Raw genomic sequence first — 21,779 nt, forward strand, 5'->3', positions numbered from 1 at the left:
TAATATTGATTTCTGTCCTATCACCCGTATAAAGCCAAGGGCTACTGAACGGTGTGTGATAAGGTTCTTTATAGTATAATACCTTGCAAACAAGTGACTATATTATACAGATATTGTGTTGACATAGCAGTATATCTAATTAGCTCTTTAAAGCTGTGCTGTCACCCGTATGAGCCGTGGGCCTGTATACGGTGTGTGATATAGTCGGCATTGTATATTCTATACGCACGCAGGTGTCTGCGTATATAATAGTTTCTGTGCTGTCACCAGTATGAGCCAAGGGCCAATATACGTTGTGTGATATAGCGTATATTGTATATTATATACGTTGCACAGGTAACTGAACTGGGCATATAATAACTTCTGTCGTGTCACCCGTATGAGCCGTGGGCCTGTATACGGTGTGTGATATAGTCTGCATTGTATATTCTATACGCACGCAGGTGTCTGCGTATATAATGTTTTCTGTGCTGTCACCAGTATGAGCCAAGGGCCAATATACTGTGTGATACAGCCTTGTATACTTATACGTTGCACAGTTGACTGTCGTCTGTATTCTATCACCCGTATGAGCCAAGGGCCTGTATACGGCGTGTGATAGTTATACTGTATATTATATACGTTACACGGGTAACTGGGTATATAATAACTCTGTCCTAAGAAGAGAGGAAAGAATAGGAGAAAGAAGAAAGAGAGAAGAAAAGAGTCACCCGTACGAGCCAAGGGCCAATGTACGGTGTGTGACAAAGTGTTATACATTTGTAAGTTCAATAGTAACTGTTCATCTGTACAACTCTTTCTCTGCCGTCACCCGTACGAGCCAAGGGCCAATGTACGGTGTGTGACAAAGTGTTATACATTTGTAAGTTCAATAGTAACTGTTCATCTGTACACTTAACTCTTTCTCTGCCGTCACCCGTACGAGCCAAGGGCCAATGTACGGTGTGTGACAAAGTGTTATGCATTTGTGAGTTCAATAGTAACTGTTCATCTGTACACTTAACTCTTTCTCTGCCTTCACCCGTACGAGCCAAGGGCCAATGTACGGTGGGTGATACGGCTTAGATATATATATTTCATACGTTACGCAGTAACTGTATATTTAATATTTTCTGTCTGGTCACGCGTGTAAGCCTAGGGCTAATATACAGTGCGTGATTTAAGGGTTACATTGTGGCGGCATGACCTTCCACTGTACCTCATGTAAGGGGCCGATGCCCGTCGGGGACGGCCACCGTGCCTGCTTCCGTTGTCTGGGTCTAGGGCATGCACGCGCAGCGGTTGCAGACCCTATGCGATGTCAAGCCTGCGACCTACTGGGAGATAGACTCCGGGCGGCCCGGCTAGAGGCCATGGAGAATATGGTCGAACAGCAAGACCCCCCCCCCCGATACCGGTGATCTCCCCCCGTCTGGAACGGTGCGGGAGAGCCGCTCTGCACCTGTGGCACAGGCTGTGGGGGTGGGCGGGCGAGACCCCGCCGAAGGTGGGGATCTCCCTGCTAGGGGCCCTCCGGCTGCCAAACACCCTAGGGTGGAGCTGGATACACTCGAGCGTAGAGCTCAGTGCCTGCGCCGAGAGGTGGACGCTCTGGAGTTCGATGACGATGACAACGTCATGACCGTCTTCGCCCCAGACGACCCAGATCTCCTTGAGAGCGCTTCAGTTTACGACGAACCTTCAGTTGCTGGCTCAGAGGAGCCATTCACAACTACGGAGTCTATGCGCTTTCTCTTGGAAAGAGTGGCGAGTACTCTGGGCCTTGAGTGGGCAGATCCAGATGACGTCAAGGCACAGATCCCCATGTGTCCACAGTTTGCTGCGGCGTTCAGCGAAAGCTGGTCCAGAATGGGGAAGTCCGGGCTACAGGCTCGGTTTCGCTCCTCTAGAGAGACCGCTCCATGGACCCGCATGGCCAACCAGGATGCCATGGGGATTGATGCATATCCTGCTATGGATAATGTTGTGGCGGCCACTTTCCTCACTGATGCTGAGATCATTGGAGGCAAGGGCCCTCAGCTGAAGCCTGGCCTGGAGAAGACCAGTGAACAGCTCCTGAACAAGACCTTTAATGTCCTTGCTGTCATGGCCCGCCTTAATAATGCAGCCATGCTGCTGGGCTCCTACTTGGGGCACTTGGTCCCCAAGCTCCAAGGGTCCGAACAGGGTTGGACGGACAAGGCAATGGAAGTATCCAGGCTTCTGGGTCTTCTGCAGTCCGAATTAGTGCGAGCCAACGGCCAGGCAGTGGCCTCGGTGGTGGAATCGCGCCGTCAGCTCTGGTTGTCCCTGTCAGGCCTAGAGCCTCACGTACAGAAGGCTTTCTGTAGCCTCCCCCTAACACCAGGCATTACCTTTGGCACAGGGGTGGACGACATACTTCGCAAAGCGGAGAACTTACGCAGGGACAGGGAGACCTTGGTTAAGTTTCGAGAGACCACTCAGCCACGTGCAAGGCCTGCACCCAAGAGGTCATGGTCGCAGGCACGCCGAGGACTCTCAGCCAGCTTGCAGCAACGCCTTGGTCCTGCTCCTCGCCAACCCCAAGCCCAGGCCCACCGGTACCAAGCCCAGCCCAAGGGGCAGTGGCAGGGTAACCGGGGACGAGGGGGACGGCGTCGCCAGAACAGAGGGGGTGGAGGCCCCTCTCCTGGGCGAGGCCGATCCTCAGGGAAGAACCCAGGCCTCCAGCAGTCTACCTGACTGCTGCGTGGTCGGCATCGGCCGCTTCTCCCAGGCCCAAAGGGCGATCTGGGAGGAGCGTGTGGAGTCCCCTTGGGTGTTGGACACAGTCCTAAGAGGGTACAAACTCCAATTCCGTTGTCGGCCACCGCCCTACAGGGGCATTCGAGAGACTACTGTGTCCGATCCTGCGAAGCGGGTGGTTCTCTGACTGGAGATCACCGCGCTCATCGCCAAGCAGGGCTCGAGATTAGCGGCGTCCCGACGTCCCGGGGACGTTAAAATATGTATTTGGGACGGTAATTATTCTTTACCGGGACGTTTTCGGGACGTAAAGGTGTTTTGCATTGAAAATGCACATATCGTGCGCAACTATTTGCAGCATGAAGACACCACTCTGCATAAATGTCGGCGCAACATTCCGTGCACCGGCACGCTGCAACACTAACAGGCAGAAGTATCACAACAAACTACTACTTCAGAGAGAACCCCGCGAAATTGTTTACAGAATGCTGCTCAATATATGTTGCCAGTATCACTGGCGCGCTTCTAGTACCTTCTACCGCAATGATCAGTGGAGTGGAACAATGGAGCGTTTTTTGAAGAGGAGAAGTCCAGTGAGAGAAAAAGCAAACGACGGAGAACAGCCAGAGACTGACACGAGAGCTGCTTCAAATTCTAAGGTAAAATAATCCAGAGTTGTTAATAATATAGTTCGTTGTAAATGATTGTTCTGCTTGCCAGAGACTCGCACGCCCCCTCACACACCCCCACGGCTCCACCACACACCGACTGCACCTGTAGTTTTTCCCCCAAGAATCCTCCCTTCCCCGGGCGCAGAAGGTTATCTTCGCCTCGGGCGTTTCGCATATATCGCATGTGCCAAACAAAACAAAAATGTAATCCATGCATGCTCCCGAGTATTAAAATCACAATCGATTTAATAGTTACGTACTAGGTCAGTTGAGTAAATGTAAACATGATGTTTGACGAGTCACTGTCAATTTGAGACGTGACAGGTCCTTGAGAGACAATGGCGGAACGTAGATATAATGATCCTCGCTACGCCAACCACTGCACAGTGCAATCTTAAATTGTATCATTTAAAATGATTCACATACAGCGTTATTTTAAATATACTAAATATGTTCCATGCTTAAAAACGAGTATAATGTGTGTGAAAACGTTTCACCTGGGAGCATTTTGACTAAATCAAGTGTATTTTCCTCTATCTACAGAAGAATTATGAAGCTGCCAAACGGAAGAGAAGATTTCTTCCAGAGTGGAAGAAATCATATCCATTCATTGCCTTTGACGAGGCAGCTCAACTCATGTACTGCTCTACATGTAGAAGCTGTCAGACTGAGGCCAAGAGCAACAGCCTGTTTCATGGAGTACATTTAAAAATGGTTAAAAGAGGCTATTTCAAGACGTTTCAAGTCATTTAATGTTTTTTGTTCTTTTCATGTCACCTGAAAGTAGGGAATCATACAGTAGCTTCAAATTGACATATTGCCTGTTCAGTTTGACCCACCAGTTTTGGAGATATGGCTTATACCTTATAGAGTAATGTTGAGAAAACAGGCTTGAATGGTTCACTTCTGTGGACTCTAACATTACATGTAGATATATGTACATTATTTCATATTTGCATGTCGATTTCAGATTTATTTCAGACATGCTCTAGTATGTGAAGAGTCTGCCTGTACTATTACATTTTGGATAAAACAAATATCCTGTCTTGCGTTTCTCACGTTGGTTTATGGATTCCAATAAATTAAATACCATCAGTAAAGTCTTGACCTTCTTTCTTTCAGCGGGGACCGCTACATGTACCATTGAGCAAACTGTCTCTATCCAGAATATGTGAAAGTGTCCTTTTCATCTCAGTGGTGCCAGTGCATCATCCACACAGGTCACATTAAGTTATTTTGTCTTTGCCAATGGTATACAACCATTACTTGGTGTCTTTTATTTGTTTTCCTCTTTTTTGGGGGGGGGGACGGTATACGTTCACTTTGGGACGGTTCAAATTGTGTTTTGGGACGGTTCCGGGACGGTGGTGAAAAAAGTTAGTCTGGAGCCCTGTCGCCAAGAGAGCGATCAGGAAGTTAGAGCCTTCAGAACGGCTCGATGGGTTCTACTCCAGGTACTTCATCATTCCAAAGAAGGACGGGGGCTACCGTCCCATTCTGGATCTGCGCAGCCTCAACTGCCGCCTGAAGTACCTGACGTTCAAGATGCTGTCCCCAGCCCGGGTGTTGCAGGCCATGTCCGAGGGACTGTGGTTCACCACCCTGGATTTGAAGGACGCGTATTTCCAAGTGCCCATCCATCCAAGCCACTGGAAATACCTCCGGTTCGCCTTCGAAGGAGAGTCCTACGAATATCAGGTACTTCCCTTCGGGCTTTCTCTTGCACCACGCACCTTCACAAAATGCATGGACGCGGTTCTGGAGCCCCTCTCCTCCATGGGCATTCAGGTGTTGAATTATCTCGACGACTGGCTCCTCTGTGCTCCGTCCATGGAGCACGCAGCCAGGGACACCAGCCTCCTGTTAAAACACATCCAGGAGCTAGGGTTGGTACTGAACGAGAAGAAGAGCCGTTTGTCCCCTTCACAAGACGTGGTCTTCGTGGGGATGGCTATAAACTCGTCTCTCATGAGGGCGAGTCTGCCCGCCAAGAGAGTCGAGACGATTCTCTCCTTTCTCCACCGGTTCCGCCTGGGACGGACAGTGTCCGTCGGGGACTGCCAACGCCTGCTGGGCCTGCTAACAGCGGCCTCGTCGCTGGTCCCCTTAGGTCTCCTTCATCTCAGACCGCTGCAGCGTTGGTTCAACGCCCACAAGCTGCATCGGCGGCGACACAGACATCGTCGTCTCTTGGTGACGAAGTCCTGTGTGCTCGCACTCACTCTGTGGCGTGCCCGCTCCTTCTTGGAGTCAGGGAAGGCGCTCAGCAGGATGACACGCAGGGAACTGGTGTGCACCGATGCCTCTCTGGAAGGTTGGGGTGCTGTTTACAGGGGCATGGCGGCCAGCGGCCGCTGGAGTCCGCCATGGTCTGTCCAACATATCAATGTGCTGGAGCTCAGAGCTGTGTGCCTGGCTCTTCGGCATTTTCTTCAGCATCTGGAAGGCCGGCATGTGTTGGTGCGGTCAGACAACACCTCGGTTGTAGCCTACATCAACCATCAAGGTGGGTTGAGGTCCCGCCGTCTCCACGAGTTGACGCGGGAGCTCTTAGTTTGGGCTCAGGCTCACTTCCCATCTCTTCGGGCCACGTATGTCCCGGGGGTCCAGAACTCTGCAGCGGACATGCTGTCCAGAGACGGACCGAGAGAGGGGGACTGGCGTCTCCACCCTCAGGTCGTGCAGCAACTGTGGAACAGGTTTGGGAGTGCACAGGTGGACCTGTTTGCCTCCCAGGAAACCGCTCACTGCCCCAGTTGGTTCTCACTGGCAAATCCTCCAGGGCCTCTTGGCCTGGATGCCTTGGCTCACGACTGGCCGCTGACGCGGCTCTATGCCTTCCCTCCATTTCCACTGATCCAGGCTACGCTGGACAGAGTCGAGATGGGGGGACATCGGTTGCTGCTGATAGCCCCGCGCTGGCCGAGACGCCCTTGGTTCAGGGTGCTACTGTCTCTGGTCGCGGGGACACCATGGCAGTTGCCTCAGAGGCCCGACCTGCTCTCGCAGGCTCAGGGAGCCCTGTGGCACTCCCGCCCCGATCACCTCCAGCTATGGGCTTGGCCCCTGAGAGGCGCAGGTGGTCGGGTCTAGGTCTCCCAGAGGGAGTTCTACATACGTTGCAGAGTTCCAGAGCCCCGTCTACTGTTGCAACATACCAGGTTTGCTGGCGCCGGTTCCGCACTTGGTGCACGTCCTGTAGTGCTGACCCGGAACACTGTGACGTTCAGATTGTGCTACACTTTCTGCAGTCACTTCTGGACGAGGGCAGGGCGGCCAACACTTTAAAGGTGTATGTGGCCGCTATCTCTGCATGCCATTCTGATGGCTTTGACGGACAGCTGGGTAAGCATCCATTGCTGTCACGCTTTTTGAAAGGGGTAAGGCGCCTCCGCCCAGTGAAGGCTCCTCAGGTCCCCACTTGGGACCTTGGCTTGGTGCTCTCAGCACTCGAGAAACCTCCCTTCGAGCCCCTGGATACTGCCTCTCTTCAGCACCTTTCATGGAAAACTGCGTTTCTCTTGGCAGTCACCTCTGCAAAGAGGGTGGGGGAGCTCCACGCGCTCTCGATGAGCGCAGAGTGTCTCCAGATGGGTCCTGGTAAAGCGAGTGTTACTTTGCGACCCAATTCTTCCTTTCTGCCGAAGGTTCTGTCCGTGGGACATGTGAATCGGCCTCTTCACCTGTCTGCCTATGTCTCTCCCTTGAGTGGGGAGGGCTCGGATGACGCTCCTCACGTCCTCTGCCCGGTGAGGGCTTTGGACGCCTACGTTGTGCGAACGAAGGCGGTCAGACTGACTGATCAGCTCTTCGTATGCTATGGTGATAGAGTCTTGGGCCAAGGGCTCTCAAAGCAAAGACTCTCACATTGGCTTGTTGATACAATTGCCTGTGCTTACCACTCGGCGGGGCAGGTTCTGCCACCCGCGGTGGTGGCACACTCGGTTCGGGGCATGGCTACTTCTTGGGCGCAGCTTAAGGGTGTCCCCCTTTCGGACATCTGTGCCTCAGCCAGCTGGACGTCGCCTAGTACCTTCACCAGGTTCTACCGCGTCAATGTGGTCCCCGAGAACCGGTTGGAACAAGCCGTTTTAGGGATTGCCTCTGCTCCTTCGGAGACAGGAGGCTCTCTGTGATTGAGCTGGGGCTGGCCGCTTCCACGGGGACGGCCTGGCTCTGGTTCTCATTGATAGGTCTCCGACTGATCTGGTAGTGTACTATCATATATTGGAGTGATCCAATATAGCGCTACATAACGTAGGTTACGTAGGTAACCACGGTTATGTGAGCGATTGGATCACTCCAATTATAGTCGCGGAGATCTATCGCGCCTCGGAAAGGGTACGAGGTAGGGGAAATTACGTGTGCGGGCAAAGTACCCTCGGGAGGCGGTGCCTCACTCACACGTCATTTTCCCGTGTCTTAGCACGGGATCATCGGTAAGTCCGCTCGACGCTCCGCCTGCGGACGGAACTATCATATATTGGAGTGATCCAATCGCTCACATAACCGTGGTTACCTACGTAACCTACGTTTAGTGTCATCACTTTCATTTAATTAAATTAAAATAGGTGCATTTGGTCTGCTGTTCTGATTATTTGTTTTGTCTTTATTTCCTTTAGAGGTTTGAGGTAGCTTTATTTCCTTTGGAGGTTTGAGGTAGCTTTTATGATGTTTATATAATACAAGAGACGATACAACTTCATCAACCTTCCTCATTGTCTCTGTTACTATTATCAACCTTATTCAGTCTTCTTGATGAGACGGGTGCAGGCATACTCTCACTCTCAACATTTGCAACTTGTTCTGACTGGTGTAGTTTGCTCAGCAACATGATTAAAGATCAAATTAAAGATATCTTATCATGTATCATTGATACATGATCATTGATACATGATAAGATATCTTTAATTTGAAGGAAAGTATTTGTATTTGGAGCCAGGGTTTTCATCATCATCTTCTCTCTGTTGAGCACCATTGCATCTGCTTTGGGGTTTGTGACATTATGGATCTTTACTTTTTCTAAATGTTTACCACAGATGATACAAATATTTGGATCCAATGTTTGTACATCACACTCCATTCTGGTTTGCTATTAGGCTACTGGACAGGATCTGTTACACTAAATGGAGCTTATAAAGCTAGGTGACTCCAGCTAGCTAAATAGCTACTAGACTTCACAAGGTTCTTCTCATCTTTTCACATTCCAAAATATTTGCTGTGTCAGTCTATGAAGAAACCCATATAGGCAACACGCAAGCAGATGGACCCAAATACTGTAAAAACATGACCAAATTATTATGGAAAATGATAGTGATGACAAGTCTTGTCTTTTTAATACTGGTAGAACTTAAGAGGGACACAGGACATGGGGAAAATATGAGAATCGATTGTGTTTGTTTTGTATAAGGGATGTGAAAAGTTACTGTACATTGCTTTTCTAAATAAAGTAAACAATCAAAAATTAAAATTGTGGAGGGCAGAGATCCAGGAATCCCGAGTTGGTGTTTGCTAGACTCTCGCAGTAACTAATGACTTGAGCTGTTATGAGGATAACGTTGATCATTGAGCACCCTCATCCTAACAGTAGTTCTATTGTAGGCCTGCATTCATCTGCAGTATTGTTGCAGCTGCAATATTCTTTTCACAATTTCTCAAGTTTGGGATTTCATACATTTTTGGAACTTCTACTCAAGTCAATTCGTTATAATTATTCCACCATTGATAAGTGTGTGAAACAGTGTGTGAAGCATATGACAAAAAGCTTCACTTTTTTGTTGTGCAAAAGTGCCCCGAGGACACCTCTAGGGAGAGAGGCATCCTAGAGGCATCCTAACCAGATGCATCTGGTTAGGATGGTGCATCCCTACTAGTCACAGGAAGAGTTTATATTACTATATATGGTCATCTGCTGCTCACAGGAAGATGTTATATAAGTCTATATATGGTCATCTGCTGCTCACATGAAGAGGTTATATAAGTCTATATATGGTCATCTGCTGCTCACAGGAAGAGGTTATATAAGTCTATATATGGTCATCTGCTGCTCACAGGAAGATGATGGCGAAGTAGAGCGTGACTCCTCCCCCTCGGCACGGAGCCCCGCCTCCAAGCGAGCGCGTCAGAGCAGCGGAGAAACGGCCAAGAGAGGCAGAGGCAGAGGACGAGGTAATTATTATTCACTTTATTTACATAATAATAATAATAATAATAATAACTAGAAGAGAAACGGCCCAGAGAGGCAGAGGCAGAGGACGAGGTAATTATTATTCACTTTATTTACATAATAATAATAATAATAATAATAATAATAACTAGAAGAGAAACGGCCCAGAGAGGCCTTTAGAAGCATAATGCTGTTTAAATGTGTTTATATGTATTTTATGTCACACAGGCAGAGGGAGAGGGAGAGGAAGAGGAGGAGGAGGAGGCTTGGAGGTGAACCGTTCCGACGAAGAGGAAACGGAGGAGGCGGATGAAGGCGAGGAGGGAGGAGTGGGAGGAGGAGGAGGAGGGGAAGGGGAGGAGGGGGAGTCGGGGGAGAAAACAGAAGACCCGGAGTGGGGGGAGGGGGAGGGGGAGGGGAAGGCGGGAGAGGGGAGGAGAGGGAGGGGGAGACGGGGGAGGGGGAGGGGCTCGTCGTGGGTCAGGAGCGTCCGGGCCGTGGAGGAAGAGGAGGGGCTAGTGGAGGAGGAAGACCCCGCAGGTACTATTTTTGTCTGTCACATTATAAACTATAATCACTTTCATGTTGAAAAATGTTCCTGTTTAAAAAGATTACTGGAGAATGAGATAGCAGCAGATAAAATCACTTTGCACCGCGATGCGATGCAAAGTGATTTTATTTGTGCGACAACAATTAACGGTCCTGTAACAACACATGTCGTAACGGTGTCACAGCCCTAGAGGGCGCCGGAGAGGAGGTGGGAGAGGGCGGAGCCGCAGACGGAGAGGATTACCAAGAAGAAGAAGAAGAAGAAGAATGGGACGAAGACGAGCAAGGTGAGGACGGTTTATTAAAGGTCGACACCATGGATAGCTCCCACACAGTGTTACACACTTCAGCACTATGGATAGCTCCTACACAGTGTTACACACTTCAGCACCATGGATAGCTCCCACACAGTGTTACACACTTCAGCACCATGGATAGCTCCTACAGTGTTACTGCAGCACCATGGATAGCTCCTACAGTGTTACACACTTCAGCACCTTGGATAGCTCCTACAGTGTTACACACTTCAGCACCATGGATAGCTCCTACAGTGTTACACACTTCAGAACCATGGATAGCTCCTACAGTGTTACTTCAGCACCATGGATAGCTCCTACAGTGTTACACACTTCAGCGCCACTAACCCTAACCCAGTCGACATGTTAGTAACATTTGTGACAGGTTCACAGTGTAAAGCCCTAACCGTTAGGGCGTTAGCTAACGTTATGCTAACGTTGCTAATGTTATGCTAACGTTGCAGCGGAAGACGAAGGGGAGTGGAGCGCCCTGGATGTGGGCGGAGACCCCGACTGGACGGAGGGCGGTGACCATGACAACGAGGGGGAGGAGCCGGAGGACGAGCCGGACGAGAAGGGCAAAGTGAAGAAGGTATAATTATAACTAACTAAAGGTGTGATAAATGAACTATAATTATAACTATAGATATATATATATATATATATATTATAGATAACTATAGATATATATAATCTAGATCAAGGTTCTGCCGTGCGAGGTGTGCAGTCGGACGTTCACAGAGATGTGCAGCCTGCGCAGACACATGAAGATCCACGAAGGCATGAAGCCCTTCAAGTGCATCTTCTGCTCCAAGAGCTTCCGCCAGGGCACGCAGCTGAAGACCCACCTGCGCATACACACAGGTTAGACCCGCCCACCTGCGCATACACACAGGTTAGACCCGCCCACCTGTCTGCGCATACACACAGGTTAGACCCGCCCACCTGTCTGCACATACACACAGGTTAGACCCACCCGCCTGTCTGCGCATACACACAGGTTAGACCTACCTGCGCATACACACAGGTTAGACCCACCTGCGCATACACACAGGTTAGACCCGCCCACCTGTCTGCACATACACACAGGTTAGACCCACCCACCTGTCTGCACATACACACAGGTTAGACCCACCCACCTGTGCATACACACAGGGTAGACCCACCTGCGCATACACACAGGTTAGACCCCCCTGTCTGCGCATACACACAGGTTAGACCTGCCCACCTGTGCATACACACAGGTTAGACCCACCTGCGCATACACACAGGTTAGACCCGCCCACCTGTGCATACACACAGGTTAGACCCACCTGCGCATACACACAGGTTACACCCGCCTGTCTGCGCATACACACAGGTTAGACCCGCCCACCTGTGCATACACACAGGTTAGACCTGTCTGTCTGCGCATACACACATGTTAGACCTGTCTGTCTGCGCCTACACACAGGTTAGACCTGTCTGCGCATACATACAGGTTAGACCCACGTCTGTCTGCGCATACACACAGTCTGCATCCTGGCTGTGTCACACTGAACCTAAAAGATATTGAGTGAGTCTGCGTCGACCTGATACCACGACATTTATCACATGATGACGCAGGGGAGAAGCCCTTCTCCTGCTCAGACTGACAGGTGTTGTGTGTTGCAGAGGAGAAGCCCTTCTCCTGCTCAGACTGACAGGTGTTGTGTGTTGCAGAGGAGAAGCCCTTCTCCTGCTCAGACTGACAGGTGTTGTGTGTTGCAGCGGAGAAGCCCTTCTCCTGCTCAGACTGACAGGTGTTGTGTGTTGCAGAGGAGAAGCCCTTCTCCTGCTCAGACTGACAGGTGTTGTGTGTTGCAGCGGAGAAGCCCTTCTCCTGCTCAGACTGACAGGTGTTGTGTGTTGCAGGGGAGAAGCCCTTCTCCTGCTCAGACTGACAGGTGTTGTGTGTTCCAGGGGAGAAGCCATTCTCCTGCTCAGACTGACAGGTGTTGTGTGTTGCAGCGGAGAAGCCCTTCTCCTGCTCAGACTGACAGGTGTTGTGTGTTGCAGCGGAGAAGCCCTTCTCCTGCTCAGACTGACAGGTGTTGTGTGTTCCAGGGGAGAAGCCCTTCTCCTGCTCAGACTGTGACAAGTGTTTTGCCCAGAAGTGCCAGCTCGTGGCTCACCGCAGGATGCATCACGGAGAGGAGAAACCGTTCACCTGTGAGCGCTGCGGCCTCAAGTTCGCCACCTCCTCCAACTTCAAGATACACATCAGGTGCGTGTGCGTGCGTGCGTGTGTGCGTGTGCGTGTGTGCGTGCGTGGGTGAGTTCGCCCGTGTAAACTATAATGCAGATGCATTATTTCTGAAAAGTAAACAATTATTTTTAGTTAACAAAATATCATCAGATTTTAGTCGACTCCATCTATCCATTTGATTTAGTCGACTAAAATGTATTTTGGCGGAGCTGTGATGCCTGATTTTACACTTGGTTTTTTCGTGCTGAAAATAGCCGATCTACACACTAACAACTTGCTGTAGCACGACACGTTGTGAGCGTGTAGATCTGCTATATCGGCTGGGCTCATGATTGGTGGTGATATTTATATCCTTAAATTATTTGCCGACACATACCGTTGTTGCCCAAAGCTGTGGTTGATGTGCATGTGTGTGTGTGTGCGCGTGCTTGTGCGTGCGTGCGTGTGCGTGCGTGTGGGTATGCGTGTGTGCGCTCCAGACTGCACAGCGGAGAGAAACCCTACGTGTGTGACGTGTGCGGCCAGTCCTTCGCCCAGTCCTCCACGCTGACCTATCACAAGAGGCGACACACGGGAGAGAAACCTTACCAGTGTGACACGTGTGGAATGAACTTCTCTGTGTCCTCCTCGCTCATCACACACGCACGCAAACACACAGGTAACACACACACACACACACACACACACACAGCCACACACACACACACACACACACACAGACACACACACACACAGGTGTACTGACCATGATATTACTGTGTTAAAACTACTAGTAACTGGTGTACTGACCATGATATTACTGTGTTAAAACTACTAGTAACTGGTGTACTGACCATGGTATTACTGTGTTAAAACTACTAGTAACTGGTGTACTGACCATGGTGTTACTGTGTTAAAACTACTAGTAACTGATGTACTGACCATGGTATTACTGTGTTAAAACTACTAGTAACTGGTGTACTGACCATGGTATTACTGTGTTAAAACTACTAGTAACTGGTGTACTGACCATGGTATTACTGTGTTAAAACTACTAGTAACTGGTGTACTGACCATGGTATTACTGTGTTAAAACTACTAGTAACTGGTGTACTGACCATGGTATTACTGTGTTAAAACTACTAGTAACTGGTGTACTGACCATGGTATTACTGTGTTAAAACTACTGGTAACTGGTGTACTGACCATGGTATTACTGTGTTAAAACTACTAGTAACTGGTGTACTGACCATGGTATTACTGTGTTAAAACTACTAGTAACTGGTGTACTGACCATGGTGTTACTGTGTTAAAACTACTAGTAACTGGTGTACTGACCATGGTATTACTGTGTTAAAACTACTAGTAACTGGTGTACTGACCATGGTATTACTGTGTTAAAACTACTAGTAACTGGTTTGGAAGCACTGGTTTTTATTAACGGGTCGCGCTGCGGCCTCCTGCATTATGTGGACATTCTAAACAGGTGGTACGCAGGGCCGTTCAGTGACGTACGACGAGTGCTTCCAAACTCCAACACTTTGAAAAAGAATCACCTGCAGAGAATTTCTTTACAGAAAGTAGCTCATAACAACATGTCTACGGTTTATGAAACAAAAGCTCGGCAGATTGAAAGAGGATAATTCAAGCTTGGCCTAGAGCTGCAATGTTGGTGAGTTTAACGTCGTTTAAGACAAGCAGATCGCAAACGCAAATTGGATGTATGGGGAGTCAATGGAGGGTATTGCAACTCTAGTCTAGACTCATCCCATTATAAAAAAAATCTAGAGTTGCAAATTGCATGTGGGTGCAACAGCGCATGCATGCTGTCGTTTGGAGAATTAGCCAACCGATGTTACAGTAGCGCACGCACGCACACACAGTACCTGCTCTACATGGGTTAAATGAGTCTGTTTGATAATAGCGGGATTACCGTATGAATAGTTATTGGTCTATAAGTGAGGGCAATAACTATAACTGTATAATGTGTATGTTTGTGGGCATGTCTGTGAGCGTACTGTGTGTTGGGGAGGAGTGCACCCTATAGACCCTGCCCCCTCGTGCACGCGCACACACACAGTTTCTCATTTCTCGCACAATTTCTCATTTCTACTAAACTATAGTTTTATCGCTCCCCGTTTGCAAGGCCCTTAATAACAATAATAATACTTTGTGTTCCAGGAGAGACTCCGTACAAGTGTCTACACTGTGAGAAATGATGATGATAATAATAATATTAATAATAATAATAACAATAATAATAATAATTTGTGTTCCAGGAGAGACACCGTACAAGTGTCTACACTGTGAGAAATGTTTCGCCACCTCGTCTGAGCGGAAGAAACACACCCTGAAAATACACCAAGGTGAGTGTGTGTGTGTGTGTGTGTGTGTGTGTGTGTGTGTGTGTGTGTGTGTGTGTGTCCCAAACTCTTCTCCCTTCTGGCTCCAAAACTGTGGAATGCACTTCCCATTGCAGTCAGAACTGCAGCATCACTCCCAATCTTCCGCCGTAGCCTGAAAACCCACCTTTTCAGACTCCATCATGGCCCATAGCACTTACCCTAACCCCTTAGATAGCATTTCTGTTGGCTTAGATAGCATTTGACACAGACTTATAGCATGTTATGTAGACAGCACTATAATTGTATTGTATATAGTCATAGCACGCCATAGTACATATGTATAGCATAGTAGTAAATATGTATAGTTTATATGTATAGTGTATGTATAGTTTCATTATATAGATATTCCACTGTTACTTTCTTAGCTTACGCATGTTTCATGATATTGATAAATGCTTTTATGTGATGTATTCCCATGCTTTTGTTCTTGCTTAAATGTAAGTCGCTCTGGATTAAGAGCGTCTGCTAAATGCCTAAATTGTAAATTGTAAATTGTGTGTGTGTCGGGGATCATTTGGTTACAGTGTGTGTGTGTGTGTGTGTGTGTGTGTGTTTCAGATGGGAACCCAGGCGTCATGTGTCTGCTGTGTGGGAACAGGTTCGTCAGTGTGAAGAACATGATGAAACATCAGGAGAAAGCTCACGCAGACGACCTGCGACATCACAAGGAGAGAGCGCAGGCTGGTGAGAGGCTGTGTGTGTCTGTGTGTCTGTGTGTGTGTGTGTGTGTGTGTGTGTGTGTGTCTGTGTCTGTGTGTGTGTGTGTGTGTGTGTGTGTGTGTGTGTGTGTGTGTGTGTGTGTGTGTGTGTGCATGCTTGCGTGCCGCCACGACTGATGAATTCCTGTGAATTCCATAGAAGTCGTGTGTCTTCGTGTGTCCTACACTGTCGCAGCTAGCCTAGATAGTTAGTTATTAGTTATTACTAGAGCATTCACTATTAAACAACTAGAACTTCCGTTGCTCCAGACGGAAGCATTTATATTTTACTCATGATCAGAGCTTCCGTTGCTCCAGACTGTACGACGGAAGCATTTATATTTTACTCATGATCAGAGCTTCCGTTGCTCCAGACTGTACGACGGAAGCATTTATATTTTACTCATGATCAGAGCTTCCGTTGCTCCAGACTGTACGACGGAAGCATTTATATTTTACTCATGATCAGAGCTTCCGTTGCTCCAGACTGTACGACGGAAGCATTTATATTTTACTCATGATCAGAGCTTCCGTTGCTCCAGACTGTATGACGGAAGCATTTATTTTACTCATGATCAGAGCTTCCGTTGCTCCAGACTGTATGACGGAAGCATTTATATTTTACTCATGATCAGAGCTTCCGTTGCTCCAGACTGTATGACGGAAGCATTTATATTTTACTCATGATCAGAGCTTCCGTTGCTCCAGACTGCACGACGGAAACATTTGAACATTGTGAGACTAGCGTGTGCGTGACACCAAGACAGGGGTCTTTTTCAGTCCAGGGAGAGACAGACGAACCCGTAGCTGAGAGAGAGACAGATGACAAGGTGCATCTTGTCACCTAAGCAGAAAGCATACATAAATAGACAGGGGATGAATGAACATGTTTTCTGTCTTAAAACTGGGATCGATGATTTTAAACATGAATCCTGTAAATTATATGTAATTATATGTATTCCTGGATCTTCGTGATGCTTTTGGTTCTCTGACCCATAATGTAATGATTAATGCCTTAGAATCAATACATCTACCTGGGGTATTTATTGACATTATTAGGGATGTGTATGAAACATCATTCATACAAGTCATCTGTGGGAAACAGCTGACAGACCCAATACCTCTCCAAGTAGGCATTACAACAGGCTGCCCATGGAGTGCCATTAACTTTGTTCTTGCCATCAATGGGTGGATTAAGTGGTTGTGTGACTGTGCCCCACCCAATGTGCTGTCCCCAAACCCCGTCCAGGGTTATGAGGACCACGTACAGTTAGCCTCTCGGGAAGAGAGTGTTATTAAAAACATGCTCGCTAGAACAGATAGATTTCTGGACCGGTCCGGTCTAGAGGCAAAACACACTAAGTGTGCTGTTCTCTACCAGAGGCGTAGTGGTGGCAACCGCTGGTATAAGTCTAAGGCTGACAAAAGCCCTGAGTTCACCATCAACTCACAGCCCATACGTGTGTATGACCTACATGAGTCATACAACTACCTAGGGCATAGGTTTAATATCGCAGGGGAATGGAAAGAACAGGTTGAGTACATAACATCTGAGTTTACAGCTAGGCTGAACCTGATTGACGCTTCACCACTACCACTGCTGATGGAGTTGGAGGCTATTAGGCAGGTCGCCCTGACTAGAGTACAACACCTCTTCTCCAACGTTCATCTGGCATGTAAAACACTTAGGGCTGTATTTTGCGTGTCTTAAGTACCAGTGATGACACGACTGTCAGGGAACTTTCTAGATCTTCTCTGTTTGTAGATATGAAACGGCGTAAAGTGCCACTGGCAGCAGAGGGCGAGCCAAGTTTCCTGGGGTTTAGAAGAAAGCCCAACCTTAAAATGGACTCACATGCTACTGGGTTTGGGGTGTCGTCAGATTGGCCTGACCTCAATGACCTCTGTGTGAGAACTGGAGTATCTCTGTGCTGGGTTCGACCTGACTGAATCATCTGTAGAAGTTTCTGAGGACATTATTACCACCTGTTTGATCTCAGTAAGGAGTACTGTATACTGTAATTGATACGGAACACCATGTATCACCAGTCAATGCACGGAGGTACCTTATAATGTTACAACAGCAAAAACAACAACACTGGACTGGTTTAAAACTACAGGGGAAGCTAGCTTGCCTTCCCGATGCAGACCACACCGTATCTCATACAATATTCAAGAATGATGCAGTCGATGAGGACATAGTCACCTTTACAGTCAAAGCCAGATTATCTCAGACAATCTCTCTCTGTGGTACCCTAACACGTTTCCTCCTCATTGTCTGCACCATGACCACACTCCACTTACAGAAACACTGTCACATATTCTTAATGGCTGCTATGTATATAAGGGGATGTACATTGCTAGGCACGACAGAATTGTTGACCTATTAGCTAAGGACATAAGTTCATATGTTTCATCATCTGCCAAAATGTATAAGCACTCACGTGTCTCAACTGCCATGTTCATGCACAATAATGAAAATTATGCTTTTTCAGATGTCACAGCTAATACACCAGATGTTGTTGTTGTTGATGAGGACAGTAGAGAAGTGACCATTTTGGAAGTGGCATGTACATTTGACCACAGTCTGGAAGAGGCATTCCTTACCACGGTGCTTAAGTACCAGCGTCTTAAGGATGCTATTATACAGCTTGGCTACAGATGTAAACTACTTGTATTCATATTTGGAAGCCTCGGTAATGTCCACAAATCAGTGGTGAGGGGCCTGCAGATTGCAGGCGTGCCCAATAACCCGAGAGCTGACAAAATTCTGTTCAGTGTCTGCAATAATTGGCAGTCGCCATATATGGAGAAGGCGATGCTTTCTGTACCTGTGATCTGTACCTGAAGCACTTGTTGTAGAGTTTTCTCAAGTTTGCGCATCCACTACTGTTTGTGTTCAAGAAATTTCTTGTAAAATGTGAATACAAATAAAGATGTTAAGTGTGTGTGTGTGTGTGTGTGTGTGTGTGTGTGTGTGTGTGTGTGTGTGTGTGTGTGTGTGTGTGTGTGTGTGTGTGTGTGTGTGTGTGTGTGTGTGTGTGTGTGTGTGTGTGTGTGTGTGTGTGTGTGTGTGTGTGTGTGTGTGTGTGTGTGTGTGTGCGCGTGTGCGTGTGTGTGTGTGTGTGTGTGTGTGCTCCCACAGTGTTCCTCCTGGCGTCCACTCCCATGGCGGTCGTCCAGAAGAAGGAGGAGCTTCTGATCTCGGAGGCGGAGCCTCACAACCCCAACCCGGCCACGCCCAGCCACGCCCACACAACCAACCAGAACACCATCCAGGTCTGTTAATTTAGTCGACTTAAAGAATATCCAGGTCTGTGTTAATTTAGTCGACTTAAAGAATATCCAGGTCTGTTAATTTAGTCGACTTAAAGAATATCCAGGTCTGTTAATTTAGTCGACTTAAAGAATATCCAGGTCTGTTAATTTAGTCGACTTAAAGAATATCCAGGTCTGTTAATTTAGTCGACTTAAAGAATATCCAGGTCTGTTAATTTAGTCGACTTAAAGAATATCCAGGTCTGTTAATTTAGTCGACTTAAAGAATATCCAGGTCTGTTAATTTAGTCGACTTAAAGAATATCCAGGTCTGTTAATTTAGTCGACTTAAAGAATATCCAGGTCTGTTAATTTAGTCGACTAAAAGAATATCCAGGTCTGTGTTAATTTAGTCGACTTAAAGAATATCCAGGTCTGCTAATTTAGTCGACTTAAAGAATATCCAGGTCTGTTAATTTATTCGACTTAAAGAATATCCAGGTCTGTTAATTTAGTCGACTTAAAGAATATCCAGGTCTGTGTTCCTCCATTCACTCCTGTTAATGATCTCATTATAATTATTACAATGATAAGATAATTCACTCCTGTTATAACCTGTAATAATCTAATTATAATAAGATAATTCACTCCTGTTATAACTGCCATCTTTAGCAGCGTTTTTCTCTGAATCTGTTTCTCCATCTGTAACTATATGTTTGGAAAGGTGCTAAAAATTAAATTACAAATAAAATTAATTTATTCCATCCACGTCTGGATCAAAAATTAGGCGACATGACATGACACTAGGCATGTAACGATATATCGTATATCGCGATATATCGATATTATATCACGACGATATGTATCGATTTATTAAAATAAAAATCGATTAAAAAGAAGGAAAAAAAACGTATATATTTTTTTCTTTTTAAGGGGGGGCTAGTGTGTGATATGAAATGTCAGCTGTAATCATATTCCATCATATTCACATGATTTTGGAGAGAAATGAGACAGTAGAGGCCTGGAGAGGGGAGCTGTATGTGTGTCTGTGACTGTGCCCAGGTGATGGTCGTTATTGATGCTCATTAATACATCAAGGAAGCCAATTATCTTTGCAATGTAGTTAAATAAAAATTGTGAAAAAAGCTTTGGGGGGGGGGGGGGGGGGGGGGGGGGGGGGGGGTCTGGTCTGTTGTGTCAGTACTTTATAGAACGTATTGGTCTGTTGTGTCAGTACTTCATAGAACGTATTGGTCTGGTGTGTCAGTACTTTATAGAACGTATTGGTCTGTTGTGTCAGTACTTTATAGAACGTATTGGTCTGGTGTGTCAGTACTTTATAGAACGTATTGGTCTGGTGTGTCAGTACTTTATAGAACGTATTGGTCTGGTGTGTCAGTGCGACATTCAGACAGGCATTCCTCAGTAAGACAGATGTCAGTATGAAGACATTCAGACAGATGTCAGTGTGAAGACATTCAGACAGATGTCAGTGTGAAGACATTCAGACAGATGTCAGTGTGAAGACATTCAGATAGACATTCAGACAGATGTCAGTATGAAGACATTCAGACAGATGTCAGTGTGAAGACATTCAGACAGATGTCAGTGTGAAGACATTCAGACAGACATTCAGACAGATGTCAGTATAAAGACAACATTGGTAGTTAATGCTGAGGTAGTTTATGCTGATATTTGGACTTTGATGAAAACACTTTGATGTCCGGCGGTTCTAGCGGTTAGCATATTTGTGCTGCTAGCGGTTAGCATATTAGCGCTTCTAGCGGTTAGCATATTAGCGCTTCTTGCGGTTAGCATATTAGCGCTTCTAGCGGTTAGCATATTAGCGCTTCTAGCAGCACCGAAGGAGCTCCAGACTGGCTCAAAGACTACTTTAGTCTTTAAGACTAAAACTAAGACTAAATAACACTGTACCCTCAGGTCTTTAAGACTAAATCTAAGACTAAATCAACAGGTCTTCAAGACGGAGCCGTCGACCACGGCCATCTCGGCCGGTGGCCCGGCGACCTCCGTGCAGTCGGAGACCACCACCATCTCCTCCGAGACCCTCCAGAACATCCAGCAGATCATCCTGAGACCCTCGGAGCACGTCCAGAATGCCCAGAACATCCAGCAGATCATCCTGAGACCCTCGGAGCACGCCCAGACCGCCCAGAACATCCAGAACATCGTGATGGAACACATGAGACCCTCGTCTCCGGCCCAGAACATCCAGCAGATCATCATCGTCAGAACAGTGGACGATTCTATGAGCGCTCAGCAATAACCACGCTAAGCCCCTCCCCCCTGTAGATTAACCACACGAAGCCCCTCCCCCTATAGATTAACCACACGAAGCCCCTCCCCCCTATAGATTAACCACACTAAGCCCCTCCCCTGTAGATTAACCACACGAAGCCCCTCCCCCCTGTAGATTAACCAGACTAAGCCCCTCCCCCTGCAGATTAACCACACGAAGCCCCTCCCCCTATAGATTAATCACACGAAGCCCCTCCCCCTATAGATTAACCACACGAAGCCCCTCCCCTCTGCAGATTAACCACACGAAGCCCCTCCCCTCTGCAGATTAACCACACGAAGCCCCTCCCCCTCTGCAGATCACTGGTTTAAAGCCCCTCCCCCTCTGTAGAGCCCTGGTTTAAAACCCCTCCCCCTCTGTAAAGCCCTGGTTTAAAGCCCCTCCCCCTCTGTAAAGCCCTGGTTTAAAACCCCTCCCCTTAAAGCCCCTCCCCTCTGTAGAGCCATTTTCAAGCCTTTTCATATCATCAAGGTCCATTATTTATTTATTCAGCATTTGAGCCAC

The 21,779-nt window shown here is 47.5% G+C and overlaps 1 protein-coding gene across 1 annotated transcript in view; it reads left to right on the forward strand.

The window, feature by feature from the left end:
• mynn (myoneurin) overlaps nt 1-21,347 on the forward strand; it is a 43,706-nt gene extending 22,359 nt beyond the window's left edge. The window contains exons 6-17 of the mRNA XM_083777641.1: nt 9,431-9,545; nt 9,772-9,872; nt 10,011-10,083; nt 10,284-10,379; nt 10,853-10,980; nt 11,087-11,252; nt 12,474-12,633; nt 13,095-13,273; nt 14,874-14,960; nt 15,558-15,683; nt 18,843-18,976; nt 20,931-21,347. Of these exons, the coding sequence (XP_083633767.1) occupies nt 9,431-9,545; nt 9,772-9,872; nt 10,011-10,083; nt 10,284-10,379; nt 10,853-10,980; nt 11,087-11,252; nt 12,474-12,633; nt 13,095-13,273; nt 14,874-14,960; nt 15,558-15,683; nt 18,843-18,976; nt 20,931-21,242 (1,677 nt within the window). The 3' untranslated portion in view covers nt 21,243-21,347. The remainder of the gene's footprint in view (nt 1-9,430; nt 9,546-9,771; nt 9,873-10,010; nt 10,084-10,283; nt 10,380-10,852; nt 10,981-11,086; nt 11,253-12,473; nt 12,634-13,094; nt 13,274-14,873; nt 14,961-15,557; nt 15,684-18,842; nt 18,977-20,930) is intronic.
• The last annotated feature ends 432 nt before the right edge of the window (nt 21,348-21,779 follow it).

Source organism: Protomyctophum parallelum (assembly GCF_964188405.1).
Source record: "Protomyctophum parallelum genome assembly, chromosome: 12".
Taxonomy (NCBI): domain Eukaryota; kingdom Metazoa; phylum Chordata; class Actinopteri; order Myctophiformes; family Myctophidae; genus Protomyctophum; species Protomyctophum parallelum.